This window comes from Equus caballus, chromosome 12 (assembly GCF_041296265.1).
Source record: "Equus caballus isolate H_3958 breed thoroughbred chromosome 12, TB-T2T, whole genome shotgun sequence".
Lineage (NCBI taxonomy): Eukaryota > Metazoa > Chordata > Mammalia > Perissodactyla > Equidae > Equus > Equus caballus.
In genome coordinates this window covers 39959505-39986430 of record NC_091695.1, presented here as the reverse complement: position 1 = coordinate 39986430, position 26926 = coordinate 39959505, and the positions used below count along the sequence as shown (strand labels likewise).

General features: G+C 51.0%; 5 protein-coding genes and 1 long non-coding RNA gene across 19 annotated transcripts; 3 read left to right on the top strand and 3 right to left on the bottom strand.

Annotated features, from left to right (window-relative positions):
* Positions 1–1414: 1414 nt before the first annotated feature.
* GNG3 (G protein subunit gamma 3) lies at positions 1415–2855 on the bottom strand. Of its 2 annotated transcripts, XM_014729628.3 has the most exons (4): positions 2715–2855; positions 2396–2484; positions 2207–2306; positions 1415–1928 (listed from the first exon to the last, which is right to left on the bottom strand). In XM_014729628.3, exons 3-4 carry the CDS (start codon positions 2303–2305, stop codon positions 1800–1802), a joined length of 228 nt encoding a protein of 75 aa, XP_014585114.1. In that variant the 5' UTR covers position 2306; positions 2396–2484; positions 2715–2855; the 3' UTR covers positions 1415–1799. The 2 variants fall into 2 exon arrangements, with proteins under 2 accessions (XP_014585114.1, XP_014585115.1); XM_014729629.3 differs by lacking the exon at positions 2396–2484 and having other exon boundaries at positions 2715–2847.
* Positions 2856–3228: 373 nt separating this feature from the next.
* Positions 3229–4304, bottom strand: LOC138916726 (uncharacterized). Its single transcript, XR_011424064.1, has 2 exons — positions 3872–4304; positions 3229–3451 (listed from the first exon to the last, which is right to left on the bottom strand). It is a non-coding gene; the product is annotated as an uncharacterized lncRNA (long non-coding RNA).
* BSCL2 (BSCL2 lipid droplet biogenesis associated, seipin) lies at positions 3401–12853 on the top strand. 11 transcript variants are annotated; one of them, XM_070230022.1, is made up of 11 exons: positions 3401–3540; positions 4992–5308; positions 6156–6237; positions 9608–9773; positions 10849–10983; positions 11170–11267; positions 11697–11838; positions 11984–12050; positions 12227–12307; positions 12403–12483; positions 12622–12853. In XM_070230022.1, exons 2-11 carry the CDS (start codon positions 5014–5016, stop codon positions 12762–12764), a joined length of 1290 nt encoding a protein of 429 aa, XP_070086123.1. In that variant the 5' UTR covers positions 3401–3540; positions 4992–5013; the 3' UTR covers positions 12765–12853. The 11 variants fall into 11 exon arrangements, with proteins under 11 accessions (XP_070086123.1, XP_070086128.1, XP_070086122.1 ...); XM_070230027.1 differs by having other exon boundaries at positions 12221–12307; positions 12628–12853; XM_070230021.1 differs by having other exon boundaries at positions 12221–12307.
* Positions 12854–13072: 219 nt separating this feature from the next.
* On the top strand, positions 13073–15697 carry LRRN4CL (LRRN4 C-terminal like). 2 transcript variants are annotated; one of them, XM_070230028.1, is made up of 3 exons: positions 13073–13201; positions 13571–13689; positions 14258–15697. In XM_070230028.1, exon 3 carries the CDS (start codon positions 14263–14265, stop codon positions 14971–14973), a length of 711 nt encoding a protein of 236 aa, XP_070086129.1. In that variant the 5' UTR covers positions 13073–13201; positions 13571–13689; positions 14258–14262; the 3' UTR covers positions 14974–15697. The 2 variants fall into 2 exon arrangements, with proteins under 2 accessions (XP_070086129.1, XP_005598299.1); XM_005598242.4 differs by lacking the exon at positions 13073–13201 and having other exon boundaries at positions 13575–13777.
* A 2628-nt stretch (positions 15698–18325) lies between these two features.
* On the top strand, positions 18326–23117 carry UBXN1 (UBX domain protein 1). Of its 2 annotated transcripts, XM_070230016.1 has the most exons (11): positions 18326–18566; positions 19683–20534; positions 20641–20728; positions 20866–20919; positions 21008–21114; positions 21200–21269; positions 21510–21701; positions 21795–21846; positions 21995–22105; positions 22614–22806; positions 22975–23117. In XM_070230016.1, exons 2-11 carry the CDS (start codon positions 20135–20137, stop codon positions 23022–23024), a joined length of 1317 nt encoding a protein of 438 aa, XP_070086117.1. In that variant the 5' UTR covers positions 18326–18566; positions 19683–20134; the 3' UTR covers positions 23025–23117. The 2 variants fall into 2 exon arrangements, with proteins under 2 accessions (XP_070086117.1, XP_001502810.2); XM_001502760.7 differs by lacking the exon at positions 18326–18566 and having other exon boundaries at positions 20147–20534.
* Positions 23118–24243: 1126 nt separating this feature from the next.
* UQCC3 (ubiquinol-cytochrome c reductase complex assembly factor 3) lies at positions 24244–26073 on the bottom strand. Its single transcript, XM_001494826.7, has 2 exons — positions 25535–26073; positions 24244–25444 (listed from the first exon to the last, which is right to left on the bottom strand). Exons 1-2 carry the CDS (start codon positions 25652–25654, stop codon positions 25295–25297), a joined length of 270 nt encoding a protein of 89 aa, XP_001494876.1. The 5' UTR covers positions 25655–26073; the 3' UTR covers positions 24244–25294.
* Between the last annotated feature and the right edge of the window lie 853 nt (positions 26074–26926).

Sequence of the window (26926 nt, the reverse complement as noted above, 5' to 3'; positions counted from 1 at the left end):
GGTTTCTTCTCCCCTTGCTGACTTCCTGTGTGAAGGTGTGGGGAAGCTGGGGGTGGTGGGCTATCCCTAATACAGGTCACCCTTCTACTACTGCAGGGCAATCCCGCCCCCCAGGGTATCCAGGTACAAAACATGAGCTGGTCTAAGCTCCGCCCCTCCACCCGAAGGATGTATCCCTGAGTTTGGGGGGGGATCTTGACAATCCATAAGGAGCAGATATCCTGGGACTGTTATCCTTGCCTTAGCCCTGGTTCTTCCTTCGTATGTTCACCCTCGGAAGGAAAAGTCATCTAGAAAGGCATTCTGGGGCTTATAAACTGCCAAGTTTGAGTCTGGGAGGCGCTCGTGAGACAAAACCTTAGGTTTGGCCTCTGGCCATGCAGCATGCTGGACCACTACGAAGGGTGGCAGGCAGGCTAGGGGCGGGGACGTTGCTTCTGGCGGATGTGACAGAATGGGCCTGAGGGGGAAATGGGAGCATAGCAAGCCCCAGTTCTACCAGGAAATCGAAATTGAATAATTTGGGGTTTATCCAACTCCTAGGAAACCAGGAGGCGATTAAGGAACGGCGCCCGGAGACGGACGGCGCCGGTCATTGACCGCACGCTTACGTTTCCGCTCCAGAGGGATCCTCTATTTAGCAAGCTGTAGAAACCTAGATTCCCTCGCAAGCTGCACGCGACCAGCGCCTGCTACGCAGTGCTTGCTGGGATTCCCTTGTCCCGTGATCCTTGGCTCTAGCCGCCCGTGTGCCTTCACCTGGATCGGGGAACGTCGACTTCCAGATTCCAGGGCGGGTGGGAGTGGGTATCAAGTTGGTGAGGACAGGGGCAGCCATTTTGAGACCAGACGAGCACGGGAGAGACCATATTGAGAACTCTGGAGGCCTGGGGCCGCCATTTTAAGAATGGGGGCTGGCTGAGAAGCCCTGTACGGACAACGCAGTGACGTGGGGCCGCCATATTGGAGCCGTCCCTTGGCGGCGGCCATCTTGGGCAGGACCCGCCGTGGGCGCGGCCATCTTAGAAGTGAAACCGGCCCCTTCGCAGGAACTGGAGTCGAGCTCCTCCCCTCCGTTACTGGGTTCCTCCTGTCTGCGACTCCCCTCCGGGATCCCTCCCTACCTCCAACTTGTTCGGTCTGTTTTTCATTTTCACTTCATCGCCTTCTTCTTTGTGTGTGTGTGTGTGAATGCTCTCCGCAGCCTCTGGGCGTCTGTTGTAACAATTCTTCCACTTGAGACGCTCTCTCGCGCCCGCCATCCCCCAACCCCGCCGATCTCAGATCCTAGACAATGTCTAACCTGCTTTGACTGGCCCTGTTCCCTGGGTATGGCAAGCCTTTCCCCTGCCGCAGCCACCCCTAAGTCCATTGACTATGATCCTCTCCCCCAAGAACGCTAACACAGGAGCTGTCCTCTGAGACTCTGGATGACTTTATTCTTCAAATGGCTTTACCCTTCCCATAGCTCCAGGTGAGACTGAGAGCAAGCCCCCGGCCCTTCCCTCTCTCCATTGTCTGAGGGGGTCACAGAGGGAAGGGGGCAGGAGTCTGATGGCCCTTCTCTGGGTGGAGCAAAGGGTGCCCCGAGGCAAGGAGCGCTTGGAGTCGCCATAGTGGTTGAGGAAACGGGGTGGACAGACAGGTGAGGGAGGGCCTTGTGCTTCAGATAACCTCACAGGGGTCGTCAAGGACTAGGAATATGATGCAGGGACCCTTAGGGGTTCAGAACAGTTACTGACCTAAGGAAGGGCCCAGGAGAGGGACAGATGAGGAGTTGTGAGGAAGAACAGGGCAACTCAGAGAAGGGCACAGAAGAACTTCTTCTCCCGGAAGGGGTTCTCCGAAGTGGGCACAGGGGTGATGAGGGGATCCTCACAGGCGTGGGCATCACAGTAAGTCATCAGGTCTGCTGCTGCCTTGGACACCTGGGGCACAGCCAGGAGGGGAACCGTTAGCCAGAATCGCTGAAAGGGACTGCAGCCTCCCTCCCCAAATGGGTTATCTTTTGCCTTCTCAAGACCGCTCCTTAAGACAGTCTTCTCTTCCCTCATCGGCCACAGAGGCCTGAGGACAGCCCTTCTTACAGAGCCGGAGACTCCTCCCCTGATCTCAGGGAGTCAAGGAAAGAAAGCATCTTTTGTCCTGAGGTTTGAGAATCTACAGCACAGCCTGACCAACTAATGGGCTCCAGGGTCCCACCCACCTTTATCCGGCACAAGCTGGCTTCGATCTTAAGCTGTTCCACCATCTTGCGGGCTTGCCCAATACTCATAGTGCTGTTCACAGGGGTCTCCCCTTTCATCCTGGAGAAAAGAGAGGTACAGCTCAGAGCATGATAGGGGGCCTGCACGATCTCAGCTGAAGGCCCCCTCTGTGCTCACTCCTCACCAACCTTTACAAGGCTGTGGTCATGTGCCCCCATATTTTGTTCCGCTCTCATCCTCATCCTCCAGTGGCCTTTCCCATCCCTGTCTTCCTCGGCTGAGGAAATGGAGAGGGTGGGATGAGATGCTCCCCGAACTCCCACATGGGCGAGGCCACAGATCATTAAACATACAAAAGACTTAAGGCTTTTCAGCCCTTCAAGCCATGGGTGTTCCCAGCTCTGCAAGCCTCAACCAGAATGAGCCCCACCCTGATGAGGAGGGCACATAACCCCCACCTGCCCCCTCGAGCCCCAATGGGAGAAAAGCAGGATGCTCCCTTCTCACCTGAGGCCACAGGCGGCAGCAGCCCTGGGGAGTAGAGTCAGTGGGGTGCACCAAAACCTCCTGAGATGGGTGTCCCACCTTGTAGGGTGTTGCAGCTGAAAATATCTGACGCAGCAGCAGAAGCAGCTAATACAGAGAAAGCCACTCGGGAGGGTCAGGTCAGAGGTCTGTGGAGGGCTGGTCCCAGTTTCTGCAGCTCAAGCACTGCCCAGACGGCTGGTACCTGAAGGATGAAGGATGCTGGAAGGAGCTGCTAACATCCTGGAGCATACCAACTGCCTGGCCAGTGGGGGAGCCTGGCTGCTGCCTGCAGCCCCTGTGCACACCCCCACTGTTAACTGTCTCACCACTTGCCCCTCCCTCATTGCAGGCATCCTGAGTCCGGGCTAGAGCCCTCCTCAAAGGAGCTGGAAGGAGCTGAGGCCCAGGCAGATTCCCCCCTCAAATGAGGTGGTCCAGACCTATGACAGCCCCTGCAGTGGAGTCTGTACTGGCTGCCGGGGGACCCTGCTCATTTGAAAATCTGACATCAGCTGGGCAGTCACCACCCCCCGCCCGCTACTCTGACACAGCATTTAGTACCTGAATTTTCGTTTCTCTCCCAGGGACCCGTCATTCCCCATACCCAGGAAAATGTGATGCGCCACAGGTATCAGCTGCTAGATCACCACTTCATGTTCTAGCCACAAGTGACTCGACGGAAGATCCAGGGGCAGCGAGGTACGTCAAGAAGATGTCTAAAGAAATGACAGACCAAAGAGAAAAAGAAGAAGCTGGAGAAAAAGAGGCGTGGGGAGACCAGATCAAAGAATCGGACAAAGACGAGGTAGGGGGCATTGTGAGGACAGTCAGGGTGGGTTTCTGGAAATAGATGGGCTTCCTGGGTGGGGGTGGAGGATATTGGTTTGAGATTACCTCCCACGCCTGCAGCGTTGTGCTTGGTGCTGTGGGGAATGCAAAGATGTACGCAACACTGCCCTTACCCCCTGAGGGATTTTATTTGGGGTGAATAGACATACAAAATAGGAGGTGCCGTCTGCCGAGACCTAGTCTAGGTAATGCGCTGTGGGGACTCTGAGGGATAGTCTAGTTAGGGTCAGAGGAAGTCGATCACTCATCGTAAAAGATGGAGCTAGAACACGGAGCCGAAATGCTACCCTTCTGGTGAATAGGGAACAGCCAGTGCGCCGCGCAACGCGAAAGATGCACAGGGTCCCGCAGACTGCAGCGTTTTCTGGGCGAATGCTCTCTGCGTTGGACGCCTACAGGTCGAAGGAGCCGTGGCCGATAAAAACCAGAGCTGGCTGATGCCTGTCTCTCTCCCCGTTTCCAGGGGTTAAATGGCCAGTGGTGACGGTGTGGGGCGGAGGGCTGTGATTGCGGCCTCGAGGGGTGGGCTTAGGGGATGCTACTGACTTGGAGCATGCCCTGGGGCTTCTCATGGGGCCTGGAGGGACGCGCCTGTCCCCTTTGGTCACGGTAACCGGAGGCTAACGGACCGCAGAGATGGACAGCTCGGAGCGCGCGGACGTGGGAAGCTCGGCACTCGGGCAGGCCCCGCCCCCTGCGCCGGACCCCGCCCCCGGGCGAGGCCCCGCCCCCAAGGCTGGCGGCGGGAGTGGGCGGGGCTTCCCCGGGAGGCGGAAGTTCCTTCTCGCAGCTGCGCCGGCAGCCGGCGAGGCTGGTGAGTGTGCCGAGCTCCGGCGGCGGCGGGCTGGTTTCCATGGTGGCGGGTTAGGTGGGGCTTCAGGCACCGCGCCCACCGCCGATCCGGAGGGTGCTGGCCAGGAGCGGCCGTTGGCTTCAGGACGCTCTCCCGGTCGGGGAGAGAGCGCAGCACGAGGCGGAGAGGAGAAACTGAGGAGGCACTTGTGACAGCGCTTAGGCTGCTGGCTTTGAGTCTGTCTCTGTGACCTTAGACAAGTCGCGCATTCTCTCCGTGCAGTGTGGATTCAGTGTCATCGTCTGTGTAAAAGGGCCTTGTAAGGATGTGAAGGTGCTCATCCTCTGTATGTTGTATATTGCTATGAATGAGTATCAAGATGGCCTGTCCCAGAATCAGGATGCTGGAGGGCGAGTTCACCTGAGGAGCTCTGGCACTGGGGGCAGAGGGATGATTGGCTGAGAAATACAGTCATTTGGAGAAAGGCTGTATGAAACAAAGACTTTGCTATGTCCTACCATCTCTGGTTCCTCAGAGCCAGTCCAGTAACTCCTTATTGTCCCTACCTCCCCCGGGAAAGGAGCCATTCTTTCCCCTTCTCTGTCTTTTCCCAGGAACCACCAGCTGCTTCATCCCATGGCCAGGGGTGGCGTCCAGGTGGCAGGACAGCTAGGAACTCAAGGCCTGAACCTGGGGCCAGACCCCCTGCGCTCTCCACCATGGTCAATGACCCACCAGTACCTGCCTTACTGTGGGCCCAGGAGGTTGGCCACTGCTTGGCAGGCCGTGCCCGCAAGCTGCTGCTGCAGTTTGGGGTGCTCTTGTGTACCCTCCTTCTCCTGCTCTGGGTGTCTGTCTTCCTCTATGGCTCCTTCTACTATTCGTACATGCCGACAGTCAGCCACCTCAGCCCCGTGCATTTCTACTACAGGTGAGAGGGGTCTTCTATCGAAGTAGAGGAATCCTGTGAGAGAATCGCTGCAAGGACCCTTAGAGCTTATTCAGTTCCACCACCCTCGTTTACAGAGGGGGAAACTTGAGCCCAGTGTGCTTATATGATTTCTTACCTTTCACAGTCCAAGGCTGGGGCAGATCTGAGCTGGTAGGGCTCTAGGGTCCTAGTTCTACCTCCCGTTACTGAAATCTGGTTAAAAAGAAGAGAAAAAAAATAATCCCTGTCGTAGACTGTCATTATGAGGGTCGGTTCTATTTAGGTTGGATCAGACCACTCTCAGGGCCACTGTAGACTTCTGAGCCAGCCCAGTCCCTTAGGTCATCTTGGAACTAACCTGGCCGCATATGCTGCACACACATGCCTGTGTGCAATTTTGCTTACAATTTGAGGAGGTTAGTGAGCCTCTTGAAAACCATCTGTGGATCCCTTTGGAGGAGTTTTCTCAAACTAGACCCCAGACCCGAACTACTGAATCAGAATCCAGGGGTGGAAGCTGGGAATTTACGTTTTTATCAAGCTCCCCAAGTGAGTCTTTAGAAACACTTAAGTCTGAAACTGTTCAACTAAGTATCCATATATTCCCGTTTAAGAATGTCTGCTCTGATGAGAGGAAATATGCTGAGGCAGCAGGAAGAGAAAGGAAGGAATATTCTGGTGGCTTGAATCTCCTGCCTGCATTTCTTCTCCATCTCTCTAACAGAGAGAAGGGTGCCTGTTCTGGGAGAAGGGATAGGGGACAGGCAGGAGCCTTAGGGGGCCAGTGAGGGATGTGGACAGGTAAGCAGACTAAGCTTAGCAGAGTGTCATCCCCATTCTCCTTTAGGACTGACTGCGATTCCTCTGCCTCCTTACTCTGCTCCTTCCCTGTTGCCAATGTCTCGCTGGGTAAGGGTGGACGTGATCGGGTAAGTATGGGAGCTCAAGATAGGTTTCGTTAGAGCTTTGATGACTTGAAATAAGAAGGCTTGAGAAAGACCTGTAGAGCAGGAATTGAGTAATAGAGACTAAGAGGAAGGCTCTTAAGGAAAGGGAGGTTAAAGAAAATTAAATTCTAAATGGATTGTGTGGATTCTTTCCTGCAGTAGATGTAAGTAATGTTCTCCTCAAATGATTTCAGCCAGGCCATATCTAATAGTGAGATGTGTTTTAAACTTAAATGAATGTAAATGAACAAATCAGCTATTTCATTGGACTCAGATGGACTCTACCCAAGAGTTTTGAAAGCTTGTATGTAAAATTATGAAACTCTTGATAAATATATGTAATATGTAACCTGTCATTAGAAAGTGTAATGTGCCAGAGGACTGGCCAGATGCCAGTGTGACTTCAGCAAACCTGGAAACCCTGAGAAATGCAGAAAGGGAATCCATCCTTGTAGATTAGGCAAGCTGGTGGAGGCTCTGAGAAAGGGTAGGATCCCTGAACACTTCAAAAGGACCTTGGAAGATCAACATCATTTCTTTTTTTTTGAAGAAGATTAGCCCTGAGCTAATATTGGCTGCCAATCCTCCTGTTTTTGCTGAGGAATACTGGCCCTGAGCTAACATCCATGCCCATCTTCCTCTACTTTACATGTGGGACGCCTACCACAGCATGGCTTGCCAAGCAGTGCCATGTCTGCACCTGGGATCCGAACCAATGAACCCCGGGCCACCAAAGCAGAACGTGTGAACTTAACCACTGTGCCACCGGGTCAGCCCCCAACAACATCATTTCTGATCACTAGAGTTTTTTGAGTTGTCCGTCAGCAATGTGATTAGAAGGAATCAGTGGTCAGACTTACTAAGAATTTAAAAATCATTTGAAAATTATTTTTCAAAAGTGGTACCTGGGAGGACACTGACTTAAACATAGAAAACACAGGATAGAAATAAATGGTCATTCTGAAGGGAAGACTGTAAGCTGTAGAGTCGGGTTCCTTGGGATTGGTGTGCAGACCGGCCTTATTTGGCAGTACAAATCATTTGGGAGACTGTGTACCCTGTGACATCTTCCGATTTACCACCAGGAGCCACACCCTATCAAGAAAACTTGCCAGGTCAGATGAGTAGGCCCCAAATGGAACATTTCAAAGTAATCAAATGTGGGATGTTGGGCATTGCAACACAGATTTGTCATTCTAGTCCTGCTACTCAGGAAAGGAAGTTGGAGATTATTATAGAATGTTCTGTGAAGACATTGACTCAATGCGCTTCTGTAGCTCATAATAATAATAATAAGTGGAATATACTGAGAGAGGATTAGAAACAAAGCCACAGTACGTCTGCACCAGGGATGGTACACACAGTTGTGTGGCTGCCCATTGTAGGGATCATAATGGTGTTGTAGGGAGCTAAAACAATCAGGTGTGAGGCTGCGGGATGAGGAAGGAAGGGAAAGATGAAGGGTGAGGGGAGATCCAGCCCAAGTCCCTGATAAATAAAGCAAGTTGACCATTTCGTTTATTTACAGTGAACACTTTGAATGAATAGATGGATGAAATAATGTGTCTACTTCATGTGTAACACCTTGCTAGAAGTAGAAGAGGTGCTCCTGCTTTCAAGGAGCTCAGAGGATTGGTAGAAATCTATACATTGCGTTAAGTAGCGAAGTGTAAGATGCAGATTCTGCATTTCAGAAGAATTTGTGAAGAATTTAGAGAGATCAGTGTGAGACTGTGGAGATGGTGAGGCTCCAAGGGGACCTTTTAAGATGGGAATGAGGGAACGGAGAGAACCTGCCCATCAGGCAGATACAAGTGAACAAAGACACAGAGTCACTCACAAGATTCTGGTATTAGATTCCGTGGATCCCCTTTGAGGAAATGACATTTATTTAGACAGAATTACTAGTTAAAAAAAAATACATATATATATGTGTGTATGTGTATATAGATATACACATATGTTTATATGTATATACACATATATAAAACAGCTTTATTGAGATATAATTCACCTACCATACAATCACTCATTTACAATGTACAGCTCAGTCATTTTTAGTATATTCACAGAGTTGGGCAACCATCACCACAATCAGTTTTACATTTTAATCACCCCAAAAAGAATCCCATTAGTTAACAGTTGCTCCCCATTTCCCTCCAACCCACCGAAAAAACTACCTATTTTAATGTTTCAAAGAATTCAGCGAAACAACTGGCTTAGATTCATCTGCCCTATACAGGGGGTTAGGAATCCCATGGAGTCCTTTTTTTTCAAGAGGTAATTCAGACTGAAAATAAGAATCTGTACAAAGAAAGTCTTCGATCAGTGGTTTTCTACCTTTTACCCTAGGGGTAAAATGCCCAAAGCACCCTCATAGCCATATCCAGATTTTGGAGCTGATTCACTATGGGCTAGGGCAATATTTTTCACCTCTTTTTTTTATTCCATTCCCTCTTTGGTTAAAAGCAAAAGCTTTACCATCACCCCTGTGATTCTCATATACCACCCTGAGAGGGTCATGCTACAGGATAAGAATAGCTGAATATAGTATTAGAGGAATATAGGAATGATCAGGAAAAACTACAGTATGTTTGGCGGCAAATCTTTAATCTTTTGAGGTTAATCCCAGTGAAGAAGCCTTTCCACTCTGAGTCTCAGGGTTCCACAAACAGAACCAAGATAAGGGGCCCAGAATGACATAAAGATGATCTGGAGCGACAATGACTGTGCAAGAGCTGGCTAGGGAGATGGTGAGCACTTCTGGCACTTGTTTAACTAATAATATAAGTGGGACCAGCCCCGTGGCCAAGTGGTTAAGTTCGCGCGTTCTGCTGCAGCAGCCCAGGGTTTCGCTGGTTCGGATCCTGGGTGCGGACATGGTACTACTCATCAGGCCACGTTGAGGCGGCGTCCCACATGCCACAACTAGAAGGACCCACAACTAAAATATACAATTATGTACCACAGGGCTTTGGGGAGAAAAAGGAAAAATAAAATCTTTCAAAATAATAACAGTAATATAAGTGAAGGCAGGCTGGGCCCTAGGGGATGGCCTCACAGGGACAGGCCTGAGTCACAGATGGCCTAGTTGACAACATGATGGTTCACTTTTGGAAAACGTACACAGCCTTTCTTGGAACGGGGTAGAGAGTCTGATTCAGAAGAGCCAACAGGAGACCGAAGATCAAACGTGGGAGGGATGCATCCACCAGAAGGGGGCAGCATCTTCTCAGGATGGGAGTGATTGAGAGGCCAGCTGTGCTAACCAAGGGGGCTGATGCAGAGTATTTGGAGGGGGAGGGGGAGGTGGACCAGGGACAGTACAATTAAAAATGTTGTTTTTGAAAAGAGATAGGGGCTTCCTTGGACAGGTGCTGATGTATGGACAGCCGTACCGCGTTACCTTAGAGCTTGAGCTGCCAGAGTCCCCTGTCAATCAAGACCTGGGCATGTTCTTGGTCACCATTTCATGCTACACCAGAGGCGGTCGAATCATCTCCACTTCTTCACGCTCTGTAAGTATTCATGGCCTGTCTGGGAGGGTGTGGAGAATGATGATGGATGTCAGACTATCTGGGTAGGGCTTCAGGAGAAGACATCCTAGCTCTGTGGTCACAGACACATCAGGATAGGGATGAGGAGTCAGTTTACCAAGCCAGACAAACACCTCCAGATATCTGATGAGTATGTCCAGTTTTGGGGTAAAATAGGAAGCATGGAGCCGCTCTGAAGAAAGGGGCTTCTTTGGAGCCAGACAGACCTGGGCTCGAATCCTCACCCATAAACATACTAGCTAAGGAAGAACTTACTTAACCCCTTGGTTACAAAGTATTAAAATGGGAGTAATAGAAACTCCTCATAACAAGACTAGTTGGGGTTCAATGAGGAAACATGGGGTTCAGTGAGGCGTAGTGGTTAAGTTCATGCACTCTGCTTTTGTGGCCTGGGGTTAGCGCAGGTTCAGATCCCAGGCGTGGACTTACAAACCACTTATCAGGTCTTGCTGGGGTGGCACCCCACATACAAAATAGAGGAGGATTGGCACAGATATTAGGTCAGCAATAATCTTCCTCAAGCAAAAAGGAAGATTGGCAACAGATGTGAGCTCAGGGCCAATCTTCCTCACCAAAAAAAAAAAAGAGGCTTATTAGCACATAGTAGGTGTTCAGTATATGTTAGACTCAATTATTAATTGTCAACAGAACCAAGAAAAAAAATCATGAAGCAAATTCCTAAATGTCTACATGAGGAAGAAAGCTTCAGATGGTATACTGGGACTTAGTCTCTTCTGGATTATAGAATTATTTGGGGGAAAGGTAGATCAGAGACAGTGTTGGGCTTAACTGAGGAAGGTTTCTAGAAGAGAGGGCTTTGTTGTCCTGGAACAGAGACATGTGGTCAGGCAGGGCAGAATGGAGATGTCACTCAAGCATTGGAATGGTTGGGTCAAGACTTGGGGGGGAGGGCGTGGTAGGAAGTGAAAGTGAGGGGGCAGGGGACTTGAGGAAGAAGGAGCCTTCATAGACTGCAGGGGTGAGTTGGACCATAGGAACCTAAGGGTCCCCAACTTCTCCCTCCCGGCCCTGGCAGGTGATGCTGCATTACCGCTCAAACCTGCTCCAGATCCTTGACACGCTAGTCTTCTCTAGCCTCCTGCTGTTTGGCTTTTCAGAGCAGAAGCAGCTCCTGGAGGTGGAGCTCTACCCAGAATACAGAGAGAACTCGGTAAGGGGGTGATGGAGGACTGGGAGACAGCCCTCCCCAAAGCCCAGAATGCTACCCAAGCAGCCTCTGGGCTAGGTCAGGAGGGACAGCAACAGAGGCTGGAAGCGGACCTCAGATTGGGCAAGTAAGAGTGACAGCAGCAGGATCCTGGCCTGACACTGCTACCACCCTACCCCACCCCTGCAGTATGTGCCGACCACCGGCGTGATTATTGAGATCCACAGCAAGCGCATCCAGTTGTATGGAGCCTACCTCCGCATCCATGCCCACTTCACTGGGCTCAGGTGAGGAACCCCTGAAGTGGGCCTCAGTAGGTCTCATGGGTCCTTAATGAAGAGGGTCCTAAGCAGAGGGAACAGGTTTCACACAGGCCACAGGTTCTCAACCCTGGCTGCACATCAGCATATCAGTTCTCTGGTTAACTTTTAAAAAATACAAATGCCTGGGCCCTAGCCCTAGCCCAACTGAACCAGAATTTGTTATGTTCGTATCTCGTCATCAGACTTTTTAAAAGCACCCTGGGGAAGGCTGATGAGCAGTCCATTGAGAACTATTGTCTTGAACCATTGGCTCAGCGAGTGGGAGGCAGAGGAGGTGGAGGCCGACTCTAGCCAAACTCATTCGAATTGCCCTAGAAATTACTTCTGGGAAATGAGAAGGCTGGGGCTCTCCAGTAACTTCTACTTCCTTCCTGTCCCTACTTCCTGCCTCAGGTACCTGCTGTACAACTTCCCGATGACCTGCGCCTTCATAGGTATCGCCAGCAACTTCACCTTCCTCAGCGTCATCGTGCTCTTCAGCTACATGCAGTGGGTGTGGGGAGGCATCTGGCCCCGACATCGCTTCTCTTTGCAGGTTGAAAAGGACGCCCTCCCCTTCGTGATCCTTCTTTGACTGTAGATCCTTCTTTGGCCTGGGCATGTTGGGGACTTGGGTGTAAGGGCCCTGAACACTGGTGAAGGAGGTCAGTCCTCACCGCTCAGTAGTGTCTCCTCCACAGGTAAACATCCGAAAGAGAGATGGTTCCCGAAAGAAGGTCCAGCGAAGGATCTCTGCCCGTCAGCCAGGTAAAGGTGATGGTTGAGGGCTGGGTGAGAGGCGGCTCCTGCGTCTCCAGTATGAGGCTTAAGGCACTCACACCCTGAGCTGAGTCAAAGGAAAGGCTAGAGGAGGTGGAGTTGGCACTGCTGTCCGGCACAGCCACCCCAGCCCTGTCCTGTCTTCTACCCATTTGGAGGCACAGGGTCCCAAGGCCAGGAGGAGTCAACCCAGCTGTCAGATGTTAGAGAGGACGGTGAGAGCCCTGAAGATCCAGCAGGGACAGGTATGGTGCTGCAGCCTTCGCTCCCTTCTGACTCCTCCTAGCTCTCCCCTCCAGCCTCTTCCAGTCTGACCTCTGCATTCCCCCTGTGGCTGCAGAGGGCCAGCTGTCTGAGGAGGAGAGAGCAGATCAGCAGCCCCTGAGTGGAGAGGAGGAGCTAGAGCCGGAGGCCAGTGATGGTGAGGGACACCCCGCACCAGGACCGGGTGGGATGGGTGTGGCCTGTGGGTAGGGAGGAGGCCACATGAGGTTGGGGTGGGGGGCGCTGGTTATCTAATTTCCCATTTGGGATTCTGTTTTTCCCTCCCCTGGGCCAGGTTCAGGCTCCTGGGAAGATGCAGCTCTGCTGACGGAGGCCAGCCTGCCTGCTCCTGCCCCTGCCCTTGCCCCAGAGACTCTGGGCAGCTCTGAACCCTCCGTGGGCACTTTGCGACAGCGCTCCACTTGCTCTAGTTCCTGAAGAGAACACGGCAGAGTCCCCACATCCAGCCCTTTCCCACCTGCCCCCTTTCCTCTGGCTCCCCCCAATAAACTATTTTTGTGCCAGCAGCTTCCCTGACTCATCTAAATGGATTCAGGGCCATTTGAAAACCTTGTTTTCCCCAGGCACCCCCCGCCCCCGATTGGAGGAGGTTGTCTTGCTAGGGGCTGCCCCTGGGGAAGGCCTCCAGCCCCTGGACTATTTTAGGCACAGCTGTTTCCATTCATAAGTCTTGGAAGTCCAAGGAGAGAAAACCTATCGTGCCTACTCCATCCACGTGACTCTCATCTCCCTCTGGGGAGGGGGTTAGTGTAGGGCGGGTCCGGAGAGCTGCGCTACATCATTCTGGCCTCTGCACCCCTCCCGTTCTCTGTCCATGAGGAGGCAGGAGACAGGAAATGACTGCCATGGATGTGGTATGATTTGTACTGAAACAGCATTTTGTAGCCCAGGCCCCATGCTGTCCACAGCTGTTTTCCTCTCTGACACCAGCCAGGTGGCTCTCCCCTCTGCTCCCCTCCTCATCCCTTCACATGACTCTAGCCTTTGGATTGATTCTCAGCTCCTGGCTGCTGTCCACATTCCACTCCCCTTTCAGAACCCAGGCATCCTGGCCTCCAGCTGAAACCGCTGCATGTGGCTTCCCGCATCCCTGGCCCTGTGACTCAGGCCATCTGTAGGGAGCAGCCCTGTTCTTGGCATTCACGGGGAAGAGGGGGCAGAGGGAGGGGGGCTAGGTGGTGACATCACGGTTGAAAGGGTATAAATGCTTCGAGCCAAAACAGAATTGAAATTGAAGATACTGACAAAACCTGACTGCGCAGCCTGTGCTCCTGGGGACCCTTCAGCCTGATAACCACAGACGTCTCGTCGTAGATTCCTGCGGCAACAAGGCCTACCACTGGTGAGGGGCTGCGTCGTCGGGCCAGAGAGGGCCAGAGAGGAGCGGAGGGAGGTGGGACAGGCTGGAGGGACCAGGACTCCATCCACAGGTGGGGAGTGAGAATTCAGGCTCCTTACTTCCCTCTTCTGTTCCTCTCTTCTTTCTCACTAATGCCTCCTTTCTGGGTTTTTCTGTGTGTCGCTGACTGATACTTGTTTTACTCAGTTCTTTTCTCTGGGTGGCAGCTGGGAATTATTCCACCTTTCTTCCCTAAGTGGAGTAAATCATTTCCTCCTCTTCTCTCTCCCAGCACTTTGTTTATTCATTAACTCTTTCTAGTGTTTCACACATTGCTGGTCACACTCTGTCTCTCTCACCTCAAACCAGATTTTACTCTTTTTTGCCAAAAACAAAGCACGTAGGCTGTTTAGAAGTGCGTTGACAAGTGAGTGCGTCTGTCTCATTCCCTCCTCTCTCCTCCTCCTGGTCCCCACTTGTTTCCCTGGCCCCAAGGGGTTTTGTTAAGGGTCCGGGGCTGGAAGGCCTGGGGGCTGATCAGTAACAGTCTATATGCCTCCTTCCCTTCCAGACTCCATGCTGGGTTCTCCCTGCCTTCTGTGGCTCCTGGCTGTCACCTCCTTGGTGCCCACAGCGGAGCCCTTGACCCCTCAAGACTTTGAGGAAGAGGAGGAAGATGAGACAGCGTGGCCACCTTTCCCAGCTGTCCTCTGTGACTACGACCGTTGCCGGCACCTGCAGCTGCCTTGCCAAGAGCTGCAGAGGGCCAGCCCGACGCCCTGCCTGTGCCCCGGCCTCTCCAGCCCGGCCCTGCGGCCAGAGCAGCCGCGCCTGGGCGAAGTGCGCGTGGTGGCCGAGGCCGGCCTCGCGGTGGTGCACTGGTGTGCCCCTTCTTCCCCGGTGCACGAGTACTGGCTGCTGCTTTGGGAAGGCAGCGGGGCTCCGCAGAAGGGGCCCTCCCTCAACTCGACCGTCCGCAGGGCAGAACTGAAGGGACTGAAGCCTGGGGGCGCTTATGTCGTTTGCGTGGTGGCTGCTAACGCGGCCGGAGAGAGCAGTGTGCCCTGGGCGGATGGCAAGGGCATCGAGGGTGCCGACGGCCCAGCCTTCGGGCCCTGCGGCCGGCTGACCGTGCCCCCCAGGCCCCAGACCCTGGTCCACGCGGCCGTGGGCGTGGGCACGGCGCTGGCCCTGATGAGCTGCGCCGCCCTGGTCTGGCACTTCTTCCTGCGCCAGCGCTGGGGCTGTCCCCGCCGCACGGCCACCCGACCCGCCACGGGGCTCTGAACTGCCTCGGGGCATCTCCGGCCAATCCAAGCCAGTCCAGGTTCAGGAGGAGGTGGCGGCCCGCTGCTGCCCCGCGCAGCCTGGACGGGAGCAGAACTGAGTCTCTTGCTCGATCTGAGAGCTCGTGGAGGTCCAGACTTTCCGCTCTGCCCCAGGCTGAGGTTTAGGAAGGAGAGAGGGTCGGCAGCTGTTTGAAGAAACCAGACAGTAACTAATTTAGGCTTTGCGTTCCAGAGGATAACATGGAAGATATTATGGAGGTACTTCTATAAGCATGTAACCTTTTAAAAATGCAAAAAACATTCTTAGCTCACGGGCCTTAGAAATCAGGCCCAGAAGGGGTTGGCTATAGTTAGCTGACCCCTGTCATACACACTCAAAAGGGCTCAGCCACTGCGGGGGGGTCTTCAGTGGGAGTCTGAGAATAAGCCACAGCAGGATGAGAGCTTGAAGCCAGAAACCACTCCTTCTCCTGCCTTTTGTTCAGATATTGAGGAGGGGCACCCCTGAGTCAAAATCCACCTGTGTCTGAGGCAGGTAGAAATAAATGACTGATGTGGGGTGGAGAAGAGAGGGATTGCCCAAGCTGCTGTCTGGGACAAGCTTGCATTTTTGCTGGTGAAAAAATGATAATAATACAATAATACTGAGGGATTTCCCCCACTTTACCTCCATGTGTGTTTATTGTATATCCACTGTCACATTAAAGGAAACATAAAAGACATTTTCATTTTTCATGATTCTTTTCAATTCCCTGTCCACACACCTATTTTTCAGAGTAGTATACATACTTTTGAATTTATTTTTAAATTAAATAAATGTAGAAAAGTCTAAGATGGGCTAGCTCCGGTGGTCTAGGGGTTAAATTCAGTGTGCTCTACTTCACCAGCCCAGGTTCTGATCCCAGGTGCAGACCTACACCACTTTGTTAGTGGCCATGCTGTGCTGGCAGCTCACATACTAAAAAATGGAGGATGATTGGCATGGATGTTGGTTCAGGGTGAATCTTCCTCAGCAAAAAAAAAAAAAGAAAGAAAGAAAGAAAGAAAGAAAAGAAAAGTCTAAGTTGCTACAGGGTATAATCCTCACTTCTACTGGTCTTATAACTTTTTAAAAAATTATAAAAGTAACACTTACACAAATGTTAAGTAATACTGAAGAGTATGAAGTGAAAGTTCCCCTCCTCCTCAAGAGGTCATTGCCTGTAGCAGAGCAGATCTTTCTCTATGCAATGCAATTTTTTTTTTTTTTTTGGAAAAAGATTAGTCCTGAGCTAACATCTGCTGCCAATCCTCCTCTTTTTGCTGAGGAAGACTGGCCCTGAGCTAACATCCATGCCCATCTTCCTCTACATTATATGTGGGACACCTACCACAGCGTGGCTTGCCAAGTGGTGCCATGTCCGCACCCGGGATCCAAACCGGCGAACCGGGGCCACCAGATCGAAACGTACGAAATTAACTGCTGCGCTACCAGGCCGGTCCTGCACCTGTTTTCTTTTTGCATTCAATATATTATGGGGAGTGTTCCATGTTGCAGAGCCTCCTTAGTTATGTCGAAGGCTGCATAACTTTCCATTAGGAGGATGCTCTGTAACTGACAGTAGCCCTTGCTCTTTATTGGAACATGTTTCGTTTTGGGGAGCAAAAATCCTGCTCAGAGACTGAGGCTGTCTTTGCCAATTTTTTATTTAACACAGGTTCACTGTGGGATTTATAATAGTTTCACAAGCCAATAGCACACAGGATAATGTCTCATAAGAAGCCAATAAAGAAATAACATAACATACTCCAAACCAATGAAAGATTAACCACGCTATTGTTCCAGGGAAGCAGAGATGAAAGGAATAAAGTCCAAATTGAGTTTGAGGCGTACCTTTTTATACTCTGGCACTTGGGAGACATGACAAGCCCCTGTTGATAGAGCACATTGCCAGGGAATGACAGTGCTGGTGTTGGTGGGCAGGTTGATCTCCTTCACTTGTTTGCTGAGAGGTTTGTCACCACTACCACTAAGAGAGTCACCCCTACCACAGTAGGAGCTAATACCCCAAGATCTTTGGAGAGTTTATTCAGGTCAGCAAAGTCATGACCTGACAAAAACTCAGGTCCAGGCAAGCAGAGATGAAAATTCGGAAAAACAATTCAGGTCATGCCCAGACGAAAACTCTCAGATATTCCTCACCCTCTGGGTAGTAATAGTCTAAATGTCCCCTTGCCATAGTTGATTCTCCGTATGTTCTTATCATAAGCCCTCAGCAAGGCCCCTCGGCAGCTGGGCTACTAAGTTCTTAACAATGACAACAGATGAGTTGATGACATCTTGACACAACTTACTTCATTCTTATATCAAAACAAATTTTTTTTGTCTTTCTCATAAGCAAATGGATTTGAAAACATATCAAACCAATATACAGGGGGGCTGGCCCCGTGGCCGAGTGGTTAAGTTCGCGCGCTCCGCTGCAGGTGGCCCAGTGTTTCGTTGGTTCGAGTCCTGGGCGCGGACATGGCACTGCTCATCAGACCACGCTGAGGCAGCGTCCCACATACCACAATTAGAAGGACCCACAACGAAGTATATACAACTATGTACGGGGCGGGGGGGGCTTTGGGGAGAAAAAAGATAAAATAAAACCTTAAAAAAAAAAAACAATATACAACAGAACATTTAAGTTGCCTCTGGCATTTGCTATGGACATCCTTGCTTGTTTGTGTATCTTTCTGTATTTCTATAGGTACTTACCTGGAAGTAGGTGAAAGAGGCAGGACTATACAATTTAATCATTCTTTTATGATCGGACCTCTAGAATAAATTCAGAATACATTGGTTGTCTATAATATACTTATCACACTGTAGTGAATACTTTGTGCCTTTTTTACTGGATCCCTGTATTTCCCCAGCATTTATTCATTTACAAATAATGAGGGCCTACTATCTCATCTTTTTTTTAAAAGCTTCAGTGCGTGGTTGTGTATCCTAGTTGTTAGTTGAGCTCTCCATGCGGGCCGCCACAATAGAATGACTTGAGAGAGGGCGGTGTGATTCCACAATCCGGAAATGGGCTGTGGTGCTGAGAGTGCTGAATCTTAACCACTAGACCACCAGGGCTGGCTCTATTGTCTCCTTACTAAAGACAAGATGAGAAATTTAAGGTTCTAAATGGTTTGAAGCTACGAGCAAGGAGCTGGGTTAGGATTTGGACCCAAGCTGCCCAACTCCAGGCTGACGCTCTTCACTCCACCGTGGAGAGGTAACACAGCAGAGAGGTTTAATGAATGCACAGCTCATGGGTTTCAATCCCAGCTCTGCCACTTACCAGCTTTCTTTCTTTCTTTTTTTTCTTTTGAGGAAGATTAGCCCTGAGCTAACTGCCGCTAATCCTCCTCTTTTTGCTGAGGAAGACTGGCCCTGAGCTAACATCCATGCCCATCTTCCTCTACTTTATATGTGGGACGCCTGCCACAGCATGGCTTAGCCAAGCAGTGCCGTGTCTGCACCCGGGATCCGAACCCGAGAACCCTGGGCTGCAGAAGTGGAACATGCGCACTTAACCACTGCGCCACCGGGCCGGCCCCCCAGCTTTCTAACTTGAGGTAAATTATCTCATTTTTCTGTGTCTGTTTCCTGTGACTAATAATAGTATCTATATCATATGGATTATTGTGATGATTAAATATGCATTAATCATATAAAAGTCTCTAGCACATATATTATCAATATCAATACCTTATTATTACTTACCTCCTAATAAACATTTAAAGTGAGCTTTAGGGGGCCAGCCCGGTGGCATAGCAGTTAAGTTCCCACCTTCCACTTTCGCGGCCCGGGGTTTGCAGTTTCGGATCCCAGGTGCGTGGGGACCTGCACACTGCTTGTCAAGCCATGCTGTGGCAGGTGTCCCACATATAAAGTAGAGGAAGATGGGCACGGATCCTAGCTCAAGACCAGTCTTCCTCAGCAAAAAAAAAAAAAAAAAAAAAAAGGAGGAGGCTTGGTGGGAGATGTTAGCTCAGCGCTAATCTTCCTCAAAAGAAAAACAAAAACTAAAAATAAATAAAGTGAGCTTTACCTTTAGCAATCTAACAGCCTATGTGGTGGTGGAGGGCTAAATAGTCAACAATGACTACACAGCAGAGGGATAAGTGCTTAACCGGGTGAATACTGGAGCTGGGAAATACTGGAGCCGGGAAGTGGAGAGTGGGTGGTCAAAGCAGTTTTCCCTTAAAAAGCAAACCTAAAGCCCAGTCTGAAAAATGACTGGGAGTTAACCAAGCCCACAAAAGAAGAAGGACATCTCAGGTAGAGGGACTGGTTGCTGGAAAGACCTGGAGAAGGGAGAGGGCCTGTTTTGCAATATGCACGTTACCCTCCAGTGGTGGGAGATGAAACTGAGTACTGCCAACATTTACACAGTACAGTCTTGCCAGGCACCTAAGCTATGACAAACAGAAATGGCAAGCAATAGGATATATTGGAGCATATGAAGAAGCCATTTGGTGTAAACCTAATTGGGTCTGACTTTCTTTTTCCAAAAGGGCCTGACGTGGCCATGGGGCATGCGCTGTATATCTGCTTTAACCATTTACTATGGCAAGAACAAATGCCCTTAAGATAAAGGTGCAACTTCCCCCCACATTGGCATTTCCTCAAGGATAAGCATCTTTCCTTAGGCTAGGAACTGATTGCTGTGCTCACTTTTGACCACCCAGCTCACCTGTGACCACCCAGCTCGAGACAACAGACCTGCCGCCCTGCTGTGTCCACCAAGACAGCAGACCTACCTGCTGTGTCCATCAATCGCTGTGCCGACAGAGCAGTCCTGTGGCTATTGTAAAAGGGACATTTCAATCATATGTGAAACATCCTCTTTCGGGGTATATAACCACTCTGTGCACCCCACTTCTTTGGTGCCCTTTCTTCCTTGGGGAAGAAAGGCTCTGGGCCATGGTCCTCACATTTTAGCTCAGAATAAACTCACCCCAATTTTCATTTATGGATTATTTTCGTCGACAGGTAGGTGCTATGGTTATTTTCACTTTACAAAAGGGGCTCTAACAAACAAAGGGGCAGAAGGGAGCCAGACTGCCAGCATTTAGGTTTCATCCTGGGTGACCGGGGTGTCAGGAAGAATTTTTAAGCAGGGAGGTGATGACAGGATCAGATGTCATGTTTTGCAAAGATTCCTTTGGCAGGCGGGCGAGGATGGCTCAATTCCCCGAGGAGGCTGAGCGGGTCAAAGAGTATGCACATTTCCATCGCCCCTGGTAAACATTGCCAAATAACTTTCCAATTGGTTGCGCTAAGGGACCAACCATCTCCCGGAGCTGGCTTGATGTTGTCCATGGCGTTCAGAATTACAACACGCTGTTCCACCGCCGCGGGGCGCCCGGGATTGCAAAATCCCCGCCCTCGCGGGTCTCGCCAGCAGGGCCGGACCTGCACATTTTTGGACCTCGGCTGCACCCGTCCACGTCCGCCTCCACGTGACCCAAACAGATTCGGGCACTTCCGCTTTCCCTCGGCTTTCTTCTCGGCCGTGGCCGTGGTGGGTCCATTGCCGGGTGAGTGAGCGAGCGCCCGGCCGGGGCCGTCGGGGCTGGGTTGTGCGCGGGCCGGGGGCGCCCCGTGCTGATCCCCTCCGCCCTCCTTCTCGCCCCGCCCCCCCAGGTCCCCGCGGAAGCGGTGGTGGCGGCGCCATGGCGGAGCTGACGGCTCTGGAGAGTCTCATAGAGATGGGCTTCCCCAAGGGACGCGCGTAAGGGAGCCCCCTAACCCCGGCCCGCGGGGGTCACGGACCTGTCCGGGCCTTTATCCCGGCCTGGCCCTGCTCTGCGCCCCAGCCCGACCATCGCCATGACTCGTGGGCGCTATTCACGGTGTTTCTGCCCCCAGGGAGAAGGCTCTGGCCCTCACAGGGAACCAGGGCATCGAGGCTGCGATGGACTGGTGAGCGCTCAGACCGGGCGGCAGGGGACTGGGGACTGCTGGGAGGGGCAGCCTCAGTGTTAACCTCCCTCCCGACTTTCCCTGCCAGGTTGATGGAGCACGAAGACGACCCCGATGTGGACGAACCGCTGGCGGCCCCCGTTGGACATATCCTGGGACGGGAACCCACCCCCTCGGAGCAGGGTGGCCCTGAAGGTCCTGACTGAGGGACACGGGGTGATTATTTCGGAGGGTCCGAGGACGCTCTGAACGGGTAGTAATACTGATTCCGTGTTTATAGGACCCGGGTCTGCTGCGGGAGAAGGCAAACCCACTTTGAGTGAAGAGGAAAGACAGGAACAGACCAAGAGGTATAATAAGGAACCTACATTTCTGAGAGTCACTTTCCACCTCTCCCCAGGACGCAAGTCTGGTCACAGAACTCTGAACTTTCCACATTGCCTCTGTCCTCTCTTGGCCTTTTCCTTTTTGTTTCTTTCATCTGTCTTGGGACACGCGTTCCCTGATTTTGTTTTCTGAGTCCCTTGTTATAAACTCACTTTCCCAATCCATGTCCATTTTTCTTGAGCTCTTTCCTTTCTGCAACACAGGATGTTGGAGCTGGTGGCTCAGAAGCAGCGGGAACGTGAAGAAAGAGAGGAACGGGAGGCATTGGAACGGGAACGGCAGCGCAGGAGACAAGGGCAAGAATTGTCAGCCGCCCGGCAGCGGCTACAGGAAGATGAGATGCGCCGGGCTGCCGAGGAGCGGAGGAGGGAAAAGGCTGAAGAGTTAGCAGCCAGGTCTGGGTGCTGGGGTTGTCGGATAAGAGATGAGAAAGTAATCAAGATTTGCTTTGTCAAGTCTGACCTACTTTTTTCCTGTCTGCATTCCAGACAAAGAGTCCGAGAGAAGATCGAAAGGGACAAAGCAGAAAGAGCCAAGAAGGTAGGTGATTGGGAAGACAGAGAGTGCCGAAACAGGTGGGCTGCTAGTAAATCCTGTTTTCTAGCTTTAGAGGGAAGGGATGGGCTTATCCAGTGTTTCTCCTGAGGGTGGCTGAGTGCCTGATCCAGTTTTTTACCTTGTCCTTCAGTATGGTGGTGGTGTGGGTTCTCAGCCACCAGCAACAGAGCCAGGTCCTGTTCCCTCCTCTCCCAGCCAGGAGCCTCCCACCAAGCGGGAATATGACCAGTGTCGCATACAGGTACTGATTCTGATTCCTGGAACCCTTTGTTGGCCTGGAAGGCACGCAGCCCAGAGCTTTTTTCAGTTATGTTCCCTTTGCCAAACCTCTCCCTTTTTTGTAAATGACTTTTGAAATCCTATCTCCTCTACTCTTGGGGAGGATATCAAATTTCACTTGCCCAGTCACTTAAATCCATACTTTCCTCTTACTCAGCATTTACCTTTTTACTTGTTCATAATGTTTTTATTTGGTTTGTCACACACCTATTTGCATGATGCGTTATTTATCCAGATATTTTTGTATAATCCTGTCCTTGTCTTTCTTAAATTGTGAGGGATCCAAGAGACTCTCTTCAGTGCTTAGTAAAGCAAAGCATAAGTGGTTGTTCATTAAGACTTTAAATAGTAATTATGCTTGTTCAGTCTGTCGAAGAGGAAGGAGCCAACTTTGCTCTTCTTCTTTCCTTACTTGGGCACTTCATTCAGTTTTGACGTTCACAATACTGTATCTCTCCCTTGCCCTCCAGGTCAGGCTGCCAGATGGGACCTCGCTGACCCAGACCTTCCGGGCACGGGAACAGCTGGCAGCCGTGAGGCTCTATGTGGAGCTCCACCGTGGGGAGGAGCCTGGAGGGGGCCAGGACCCAGTCCAGTTGCTCAGTGGTTTCCCCCGACGGGCCTTCTCAGAGGCTGACATGGAAAGACCTTTGCAGGAGCTGGGTACGACATGTGGGACCTGAAAGAGGACTTAGTGGGGGATAGGAGGCATGCCTGAGAAAGGAAGGGATGCAAAGAGAAGGGACTTTGTGGAGATAGTGTGAGGCCAGGAATTTGGGGAGCAAAAAGCAAGTATTGTGGTGGTTCAAACCTGTTTTCTTCCATCTTCAGGACTTGTGCCTTCTGCTGTCCTCATTGTGGCCAAGAAATGTCCCAGCTGAGAGGCCTTCATCTCACCGTCCCTCTCTGACCTCGTCATCTTTGATAAAGCACTGACATCTCCTTCCTAATAAATAGACCTTCTGAGTTCTGTATGTCCCTGACTCCTTCCTGCATGGCTGGGAGGGTCAAAACTGAGGCAGAGGAAGAAGCTAAAGGGAAGGCTTTTTATTTATTTAAATTTTTTTAAGTAGGCTTTTTTTTTTTTTTTTTTTTTGGTGAGGAAGATTGGCCCCGAGCTAACATCTGTTGCCAATCTTCCTCTTCCCCACAACCCCCCTTCCCAAAGCCCCAGTACATAGTTGTATATCCTAGTTGCAGGTTATTCTAGTTCTTCTGTGTGAGATGCCACCACAGCATGGCTTGAGCCATGTACAGATCTGCACCCAGGATCTGAACCGGCAAACCCCAGGCCACCAAAGCAGAGCATGCGAACTTAACCACCTGGCCACAGGGCCGGGCCTCAGGGAAAGCTTTTAGAGTAGACCCTATTCTTCATCTTAAGTTTCCAACAAGAGACTTTTTTCTGATCTCTAGGTCTGATTAGTTGCTTGAGAGTTGAAGGGGGAATGGTGCGGGGGTACTTATGCACCTTTTCCTCCTATGGAAGGTGTTGCATAAGCCTGAAATCCTCACTAGCTATGTGCCTTAGCTTAAGCCTCATTTCTTCTTTAGTAAAATAGAGATGATAATTCCTGTTAATTGGGGTTGTTGTGGGGATTACATAATGCTGATACAAGGTGCTTTAGCACAGTGCCTGGCGCCTAGTAAGTTCCCAATAAGTATCAGCTACTAAAAGGGTTATATTTATACGTGGCCATTCACAAACATTGACAGCATTACAGTGACTTTCTGTGCTAAGAATATTAACTGAGATATGAAGGCATTATCTAGGGATAGGTACAATTATCCCATTTTAGTGATGGGGACACTGAAATACATGACTTACCCAAACCCACACAGGCAGTAAGTAGTAGAACCTGGACACACACCTGGGGAGCCCAACTCTAGGGGTCAGACTCTGAACCACCCAGTTCCTTCATGGTAGCCCCTCTCCCCGCTGCTGATCACTCTCCCTAGTGCTCCCTGGAAGAGTTGATGACCTTCCTCTCATTCCCTGGCTAGGAAAAGCCACAGTGAAAGTGTAAAGCTCACACTTGACACATGTATTCAGCTTATGACTTCACCATTCAGCAGCTGAAAGCGGCACCAATGCTCATATCTGAGTATACACCTCAGTGTTACCAGCTTTATTTAGTGTTCTGGCTTTAATAAAAACAGCCTTTTTTTTTTTCCCATTACAATCTTGCTTGGAACCACAGGATATAAAATAGACAAAAGGGAAGTGAATTGGTTGACCTGGTTGTGGGTCTGTGACCCCAGTGACAGCTTTTTCTCATCCCTTCAGTGCATCTCCAGTAGATCCTCTGACTGGATTCAGAGATTGAAAAGACTGCAGACCAAACGTTGAGGAAAAACTCCACTATATTTACTGCCAGGTTGCTCTGTCCCAGGCACTGCACTTGACATTTCTAAATTAATCTTTTTACAACAACCATCAAGATAATTATCACCTTTTGTAGAACAGGACTGAGGCTCAGAGAGGTTTTGTAACATGCAGGAGTTGAATCAAGATCTGTCTGACGCAAAGCACGTTCCTTTCATTACTACTCCTAGCAAGTGGGCCTCCAAAGGTTGAATAACGGCCCCAGGAGGCATAGTGGCACATGTTAAGTGCTAGAAGCCCCTCTCTAACCTCAGTCGAAGACGGGAACCAGAAGTGTTCTCTAAGGGCATCTATTGCTACAAGACTTTCCAGGATAGTTTCGATTTCAAGAATGTCGCTTGGTTATCCCCTGAAGTACCTTCAAACAGACCACGTGACCTGTGTTTTGAAAACGTGGTCGCTATGCCTATTGGGCTTCAGCTTCCGAGGCCGGACAGGTGGGAGCCACGGTAATCCCCGCCCGCAGCACCGACCCCCAGAAAACTCTAGGCATTTATAGGCGTCCGACCGCGGGGCTGACTTGACAGAAGAACGTGATTTATTGGTTCCTTCAGTTCGCCACATCCGACGCCCCGGCCCGCGATGTGGGCGTTAAAGCGCAGTCGGTGCAAGGTTGCCGGGGGGAAGTGCTCACCCGGCGGCAGCACCCCGACCCCGCGTGGCATCCCGGGTCCGGACTCCCCGCCAGGCCCACGGAAGTGAAGGACCGCCTCGGACTCCTGCGCCGGAGAGGGGGTCCCAGCGCCCACGGGGGCAAGTTCCGGGTCACCCTGACCTCCCGCCGCCGCCGTCATTCCAGTTCTTTCTCCAGGCCACGTTCTCCTGCGTGGTCGCTGCCTCCTGCAGAGTGGCGAACACTAACTGTTTGGTCCTGGCCGCCTCATCCCTGCGCCGAGGGTCCTGCTCCGGCATCTCCTGCGGGCAATGAGGGAGGTTCATAGTCCAGGCCCCCAGCCCGGAGCTCTCCGTCCGCCCACCCCACCTCGCACTCCCAATTGCTCCCACCTTCAGCATCGCCTGCTTCTGCTGCTCTCCCGGGGTCACGAGGACAAAGAGCGCGGAGCCCACACCAGCCCCAGCGCCCAGCACTGCGCCCACGATCAGCGCTTTGCGCACGGTCCCCATGACCGACCCCGCCACCAGCGAGGCGCCCTCCGGAGTCCTCCGCAGCCTAGAAAGGTAGCCCAGCCGTCTCGCTGCCCCGTGCGCGGGCTAGAGCGACCCACAGAGAAAACCATAGAGAAGGGGCCGGGCTAGAGAGGGCCTCACCTGCGAAACGTTTTAGACTCTGGAGCTGCTGGGTTTTAAGACTAGTTGTTGTTTAAAGATTGGCACCTGCGCTACCATCTGTTGCCCATCTCCTTCTCCCCAGAGCCCCACCCTCCACAGTTGTATATTCTAGTTGTGAGCGCCTCTGGTTATGCTGTGTAGAACGCCCCCTCAACGTGACCTGATGAGCGGTGCCATGTCCGTGCCCAGGATCCAAACTGACGAAGCCCTGGGCGGCGGAAGCGGAGCACGCAAATTTAACCACTCGGTCTTGCGGGGCCGGCCTCTTTTAAGACTAGTTTTAAGGTGAGAAGGTTGAGCCTGTCAAGAAGTGTTGACACTGAGGGCCGATAGCGGTGCCCATTGTGAAACCTGGAGTGGCATTGCTAAGGGGAGAGTGTGTGTCTTCATGGTTGTTGTGGGTTTTACAATTGCCAGGTTCGGAAATTTCCTGATCAATAGAGGGCTAGGACTTTGCCATGTGGTTTCCTACGACAATTTGTGCTCCTTCAATACAGCACATAGTGGACATCCAGATATTTATACACATCAGCCTATCGACCCCCTTCAATCCCTTCAACTCCTGAACAGAAACTCAAAGCCAAGTGTACTTGGTGGGGAAAAGGGTGTATTTATATACTTTTTCTTTATTTTACTTGTTAAATAAACTTGCTAAAAGTAAACGTTACTTTTCTCGTAATGGTATATACCCTTCGCTTTTTTTTTTTTTTTCTGCCGTGAAGACTCTGGTTTTTGTGTAACATACCGAATTGTAGCTTGGGGAAGTGTGACTCTGGGCTGGTCATTTAAGTTCTTTGTGCCCTGGTTTCTGCATGGGAAAATGAGGCTAAATAATAGTATCTATCTCATCGTTTTAGGATAATTAAAAGTTTGTATGTAAAGCATTTAAAACAGTTCCTGGCAAATAGTAAACACCATATAAATATTCATTAAATAAGATACAAAGAAACGTTTCAACTTGGGAGACGGAGGAAGCAAAGGAATCAGGAAATCCCAAGGTTTTTTTTCTTTTTTTGAGGAAGATTAGCCCTGAGCTAACTACTGCCACTCCTCCTCTTTTTGCTGAGGAAGACTGGCCCTGAGCCAACATCTGTGCCCATCTTCCTC

Excerpts from the sequence above, each read along its gene's own strand:
- GNG3 (XM_014729628.3), bottom strand. The coding sequence starts at position 2,305 with ATGAAAGGGGAGACCCCTGTGAACAGCACTATGAGTATTGGGCAAGCC. Across the intron at positions 1,929-2,206 it reads CCAGCTTGTGCCGGATAAAG|GTGTCCAAGGCAGCAGCAGA; the intron begins GTGGGTGGGACC and ends GCTGTGCCCCAG.
- BSCL2 (XM_014729624.2), top strand. The coding sequence starts at position 3,448 with ATGTCTAAAGAAATGACAGACCAAAGAGAAAAAGAAGAAGCTGGAGAA. Across the intron at positions 5,309-6,155 it reads CCCGTGCATTTCTACTACAG|GACTGACTGCGATTCCTCTG; the intron begins GTGAGAGGGGTC and ends ATTCTCCTTTAG. Across the intron at positions 11,268-11,696 it reads GCCCACTTCACTGGGCTCAG|GTACCTGCTGTACAACTTCC; the intron begins GTGAGGAACCCC and ends TTCCTGCCTCAG.
- UQCC3 (XM_001494826.7), bottom strand. The coding sequence starts at position 25,654 with ATGGGGACCGTGCGCAAAGCGCTGATCGTGGGCGCAGTGCTGGGCGCT. Across the intron at positions 25,445-25,534 it reads AGAAGCAGGCGATGCTGAAG|GAGATGCCGGAGCAGGACCC; the intron begins GTGGGAGCAATT and ends CATTGCCCGCAG.
- UBXN1 (XM_070230016.1), top strand. The coding sequence starts at position 20,135 with ATGTCATGTTTTGCAAAGATTCCTTTGGCAGGCGGGCGAGGATGGCTC. Across the intron at positions 22,106-22,613 it reads ATGACCAGTGTCGCATACAG|GTCAGGCTGCCAGATGGGAC; the intron begins GTACTGATTCTG and ends CTTGCCCTCCAG. Across the intron at positions 22,807-22,974 it reads AAGACCTTTGCAGGAGCTGG|GACTTGTGCCTTCTGCTGTC; the intron begins GTACGACATGTG and ends TTCCATCTTCAG.
- LRRN4CL (XM_070230028.1), top strand. The coding sequence starts at position 14,263 with ATGCTGGGTTCTCCCTGCCTTCTGTGGCTCCTGGCTGTCACCTCCTTG.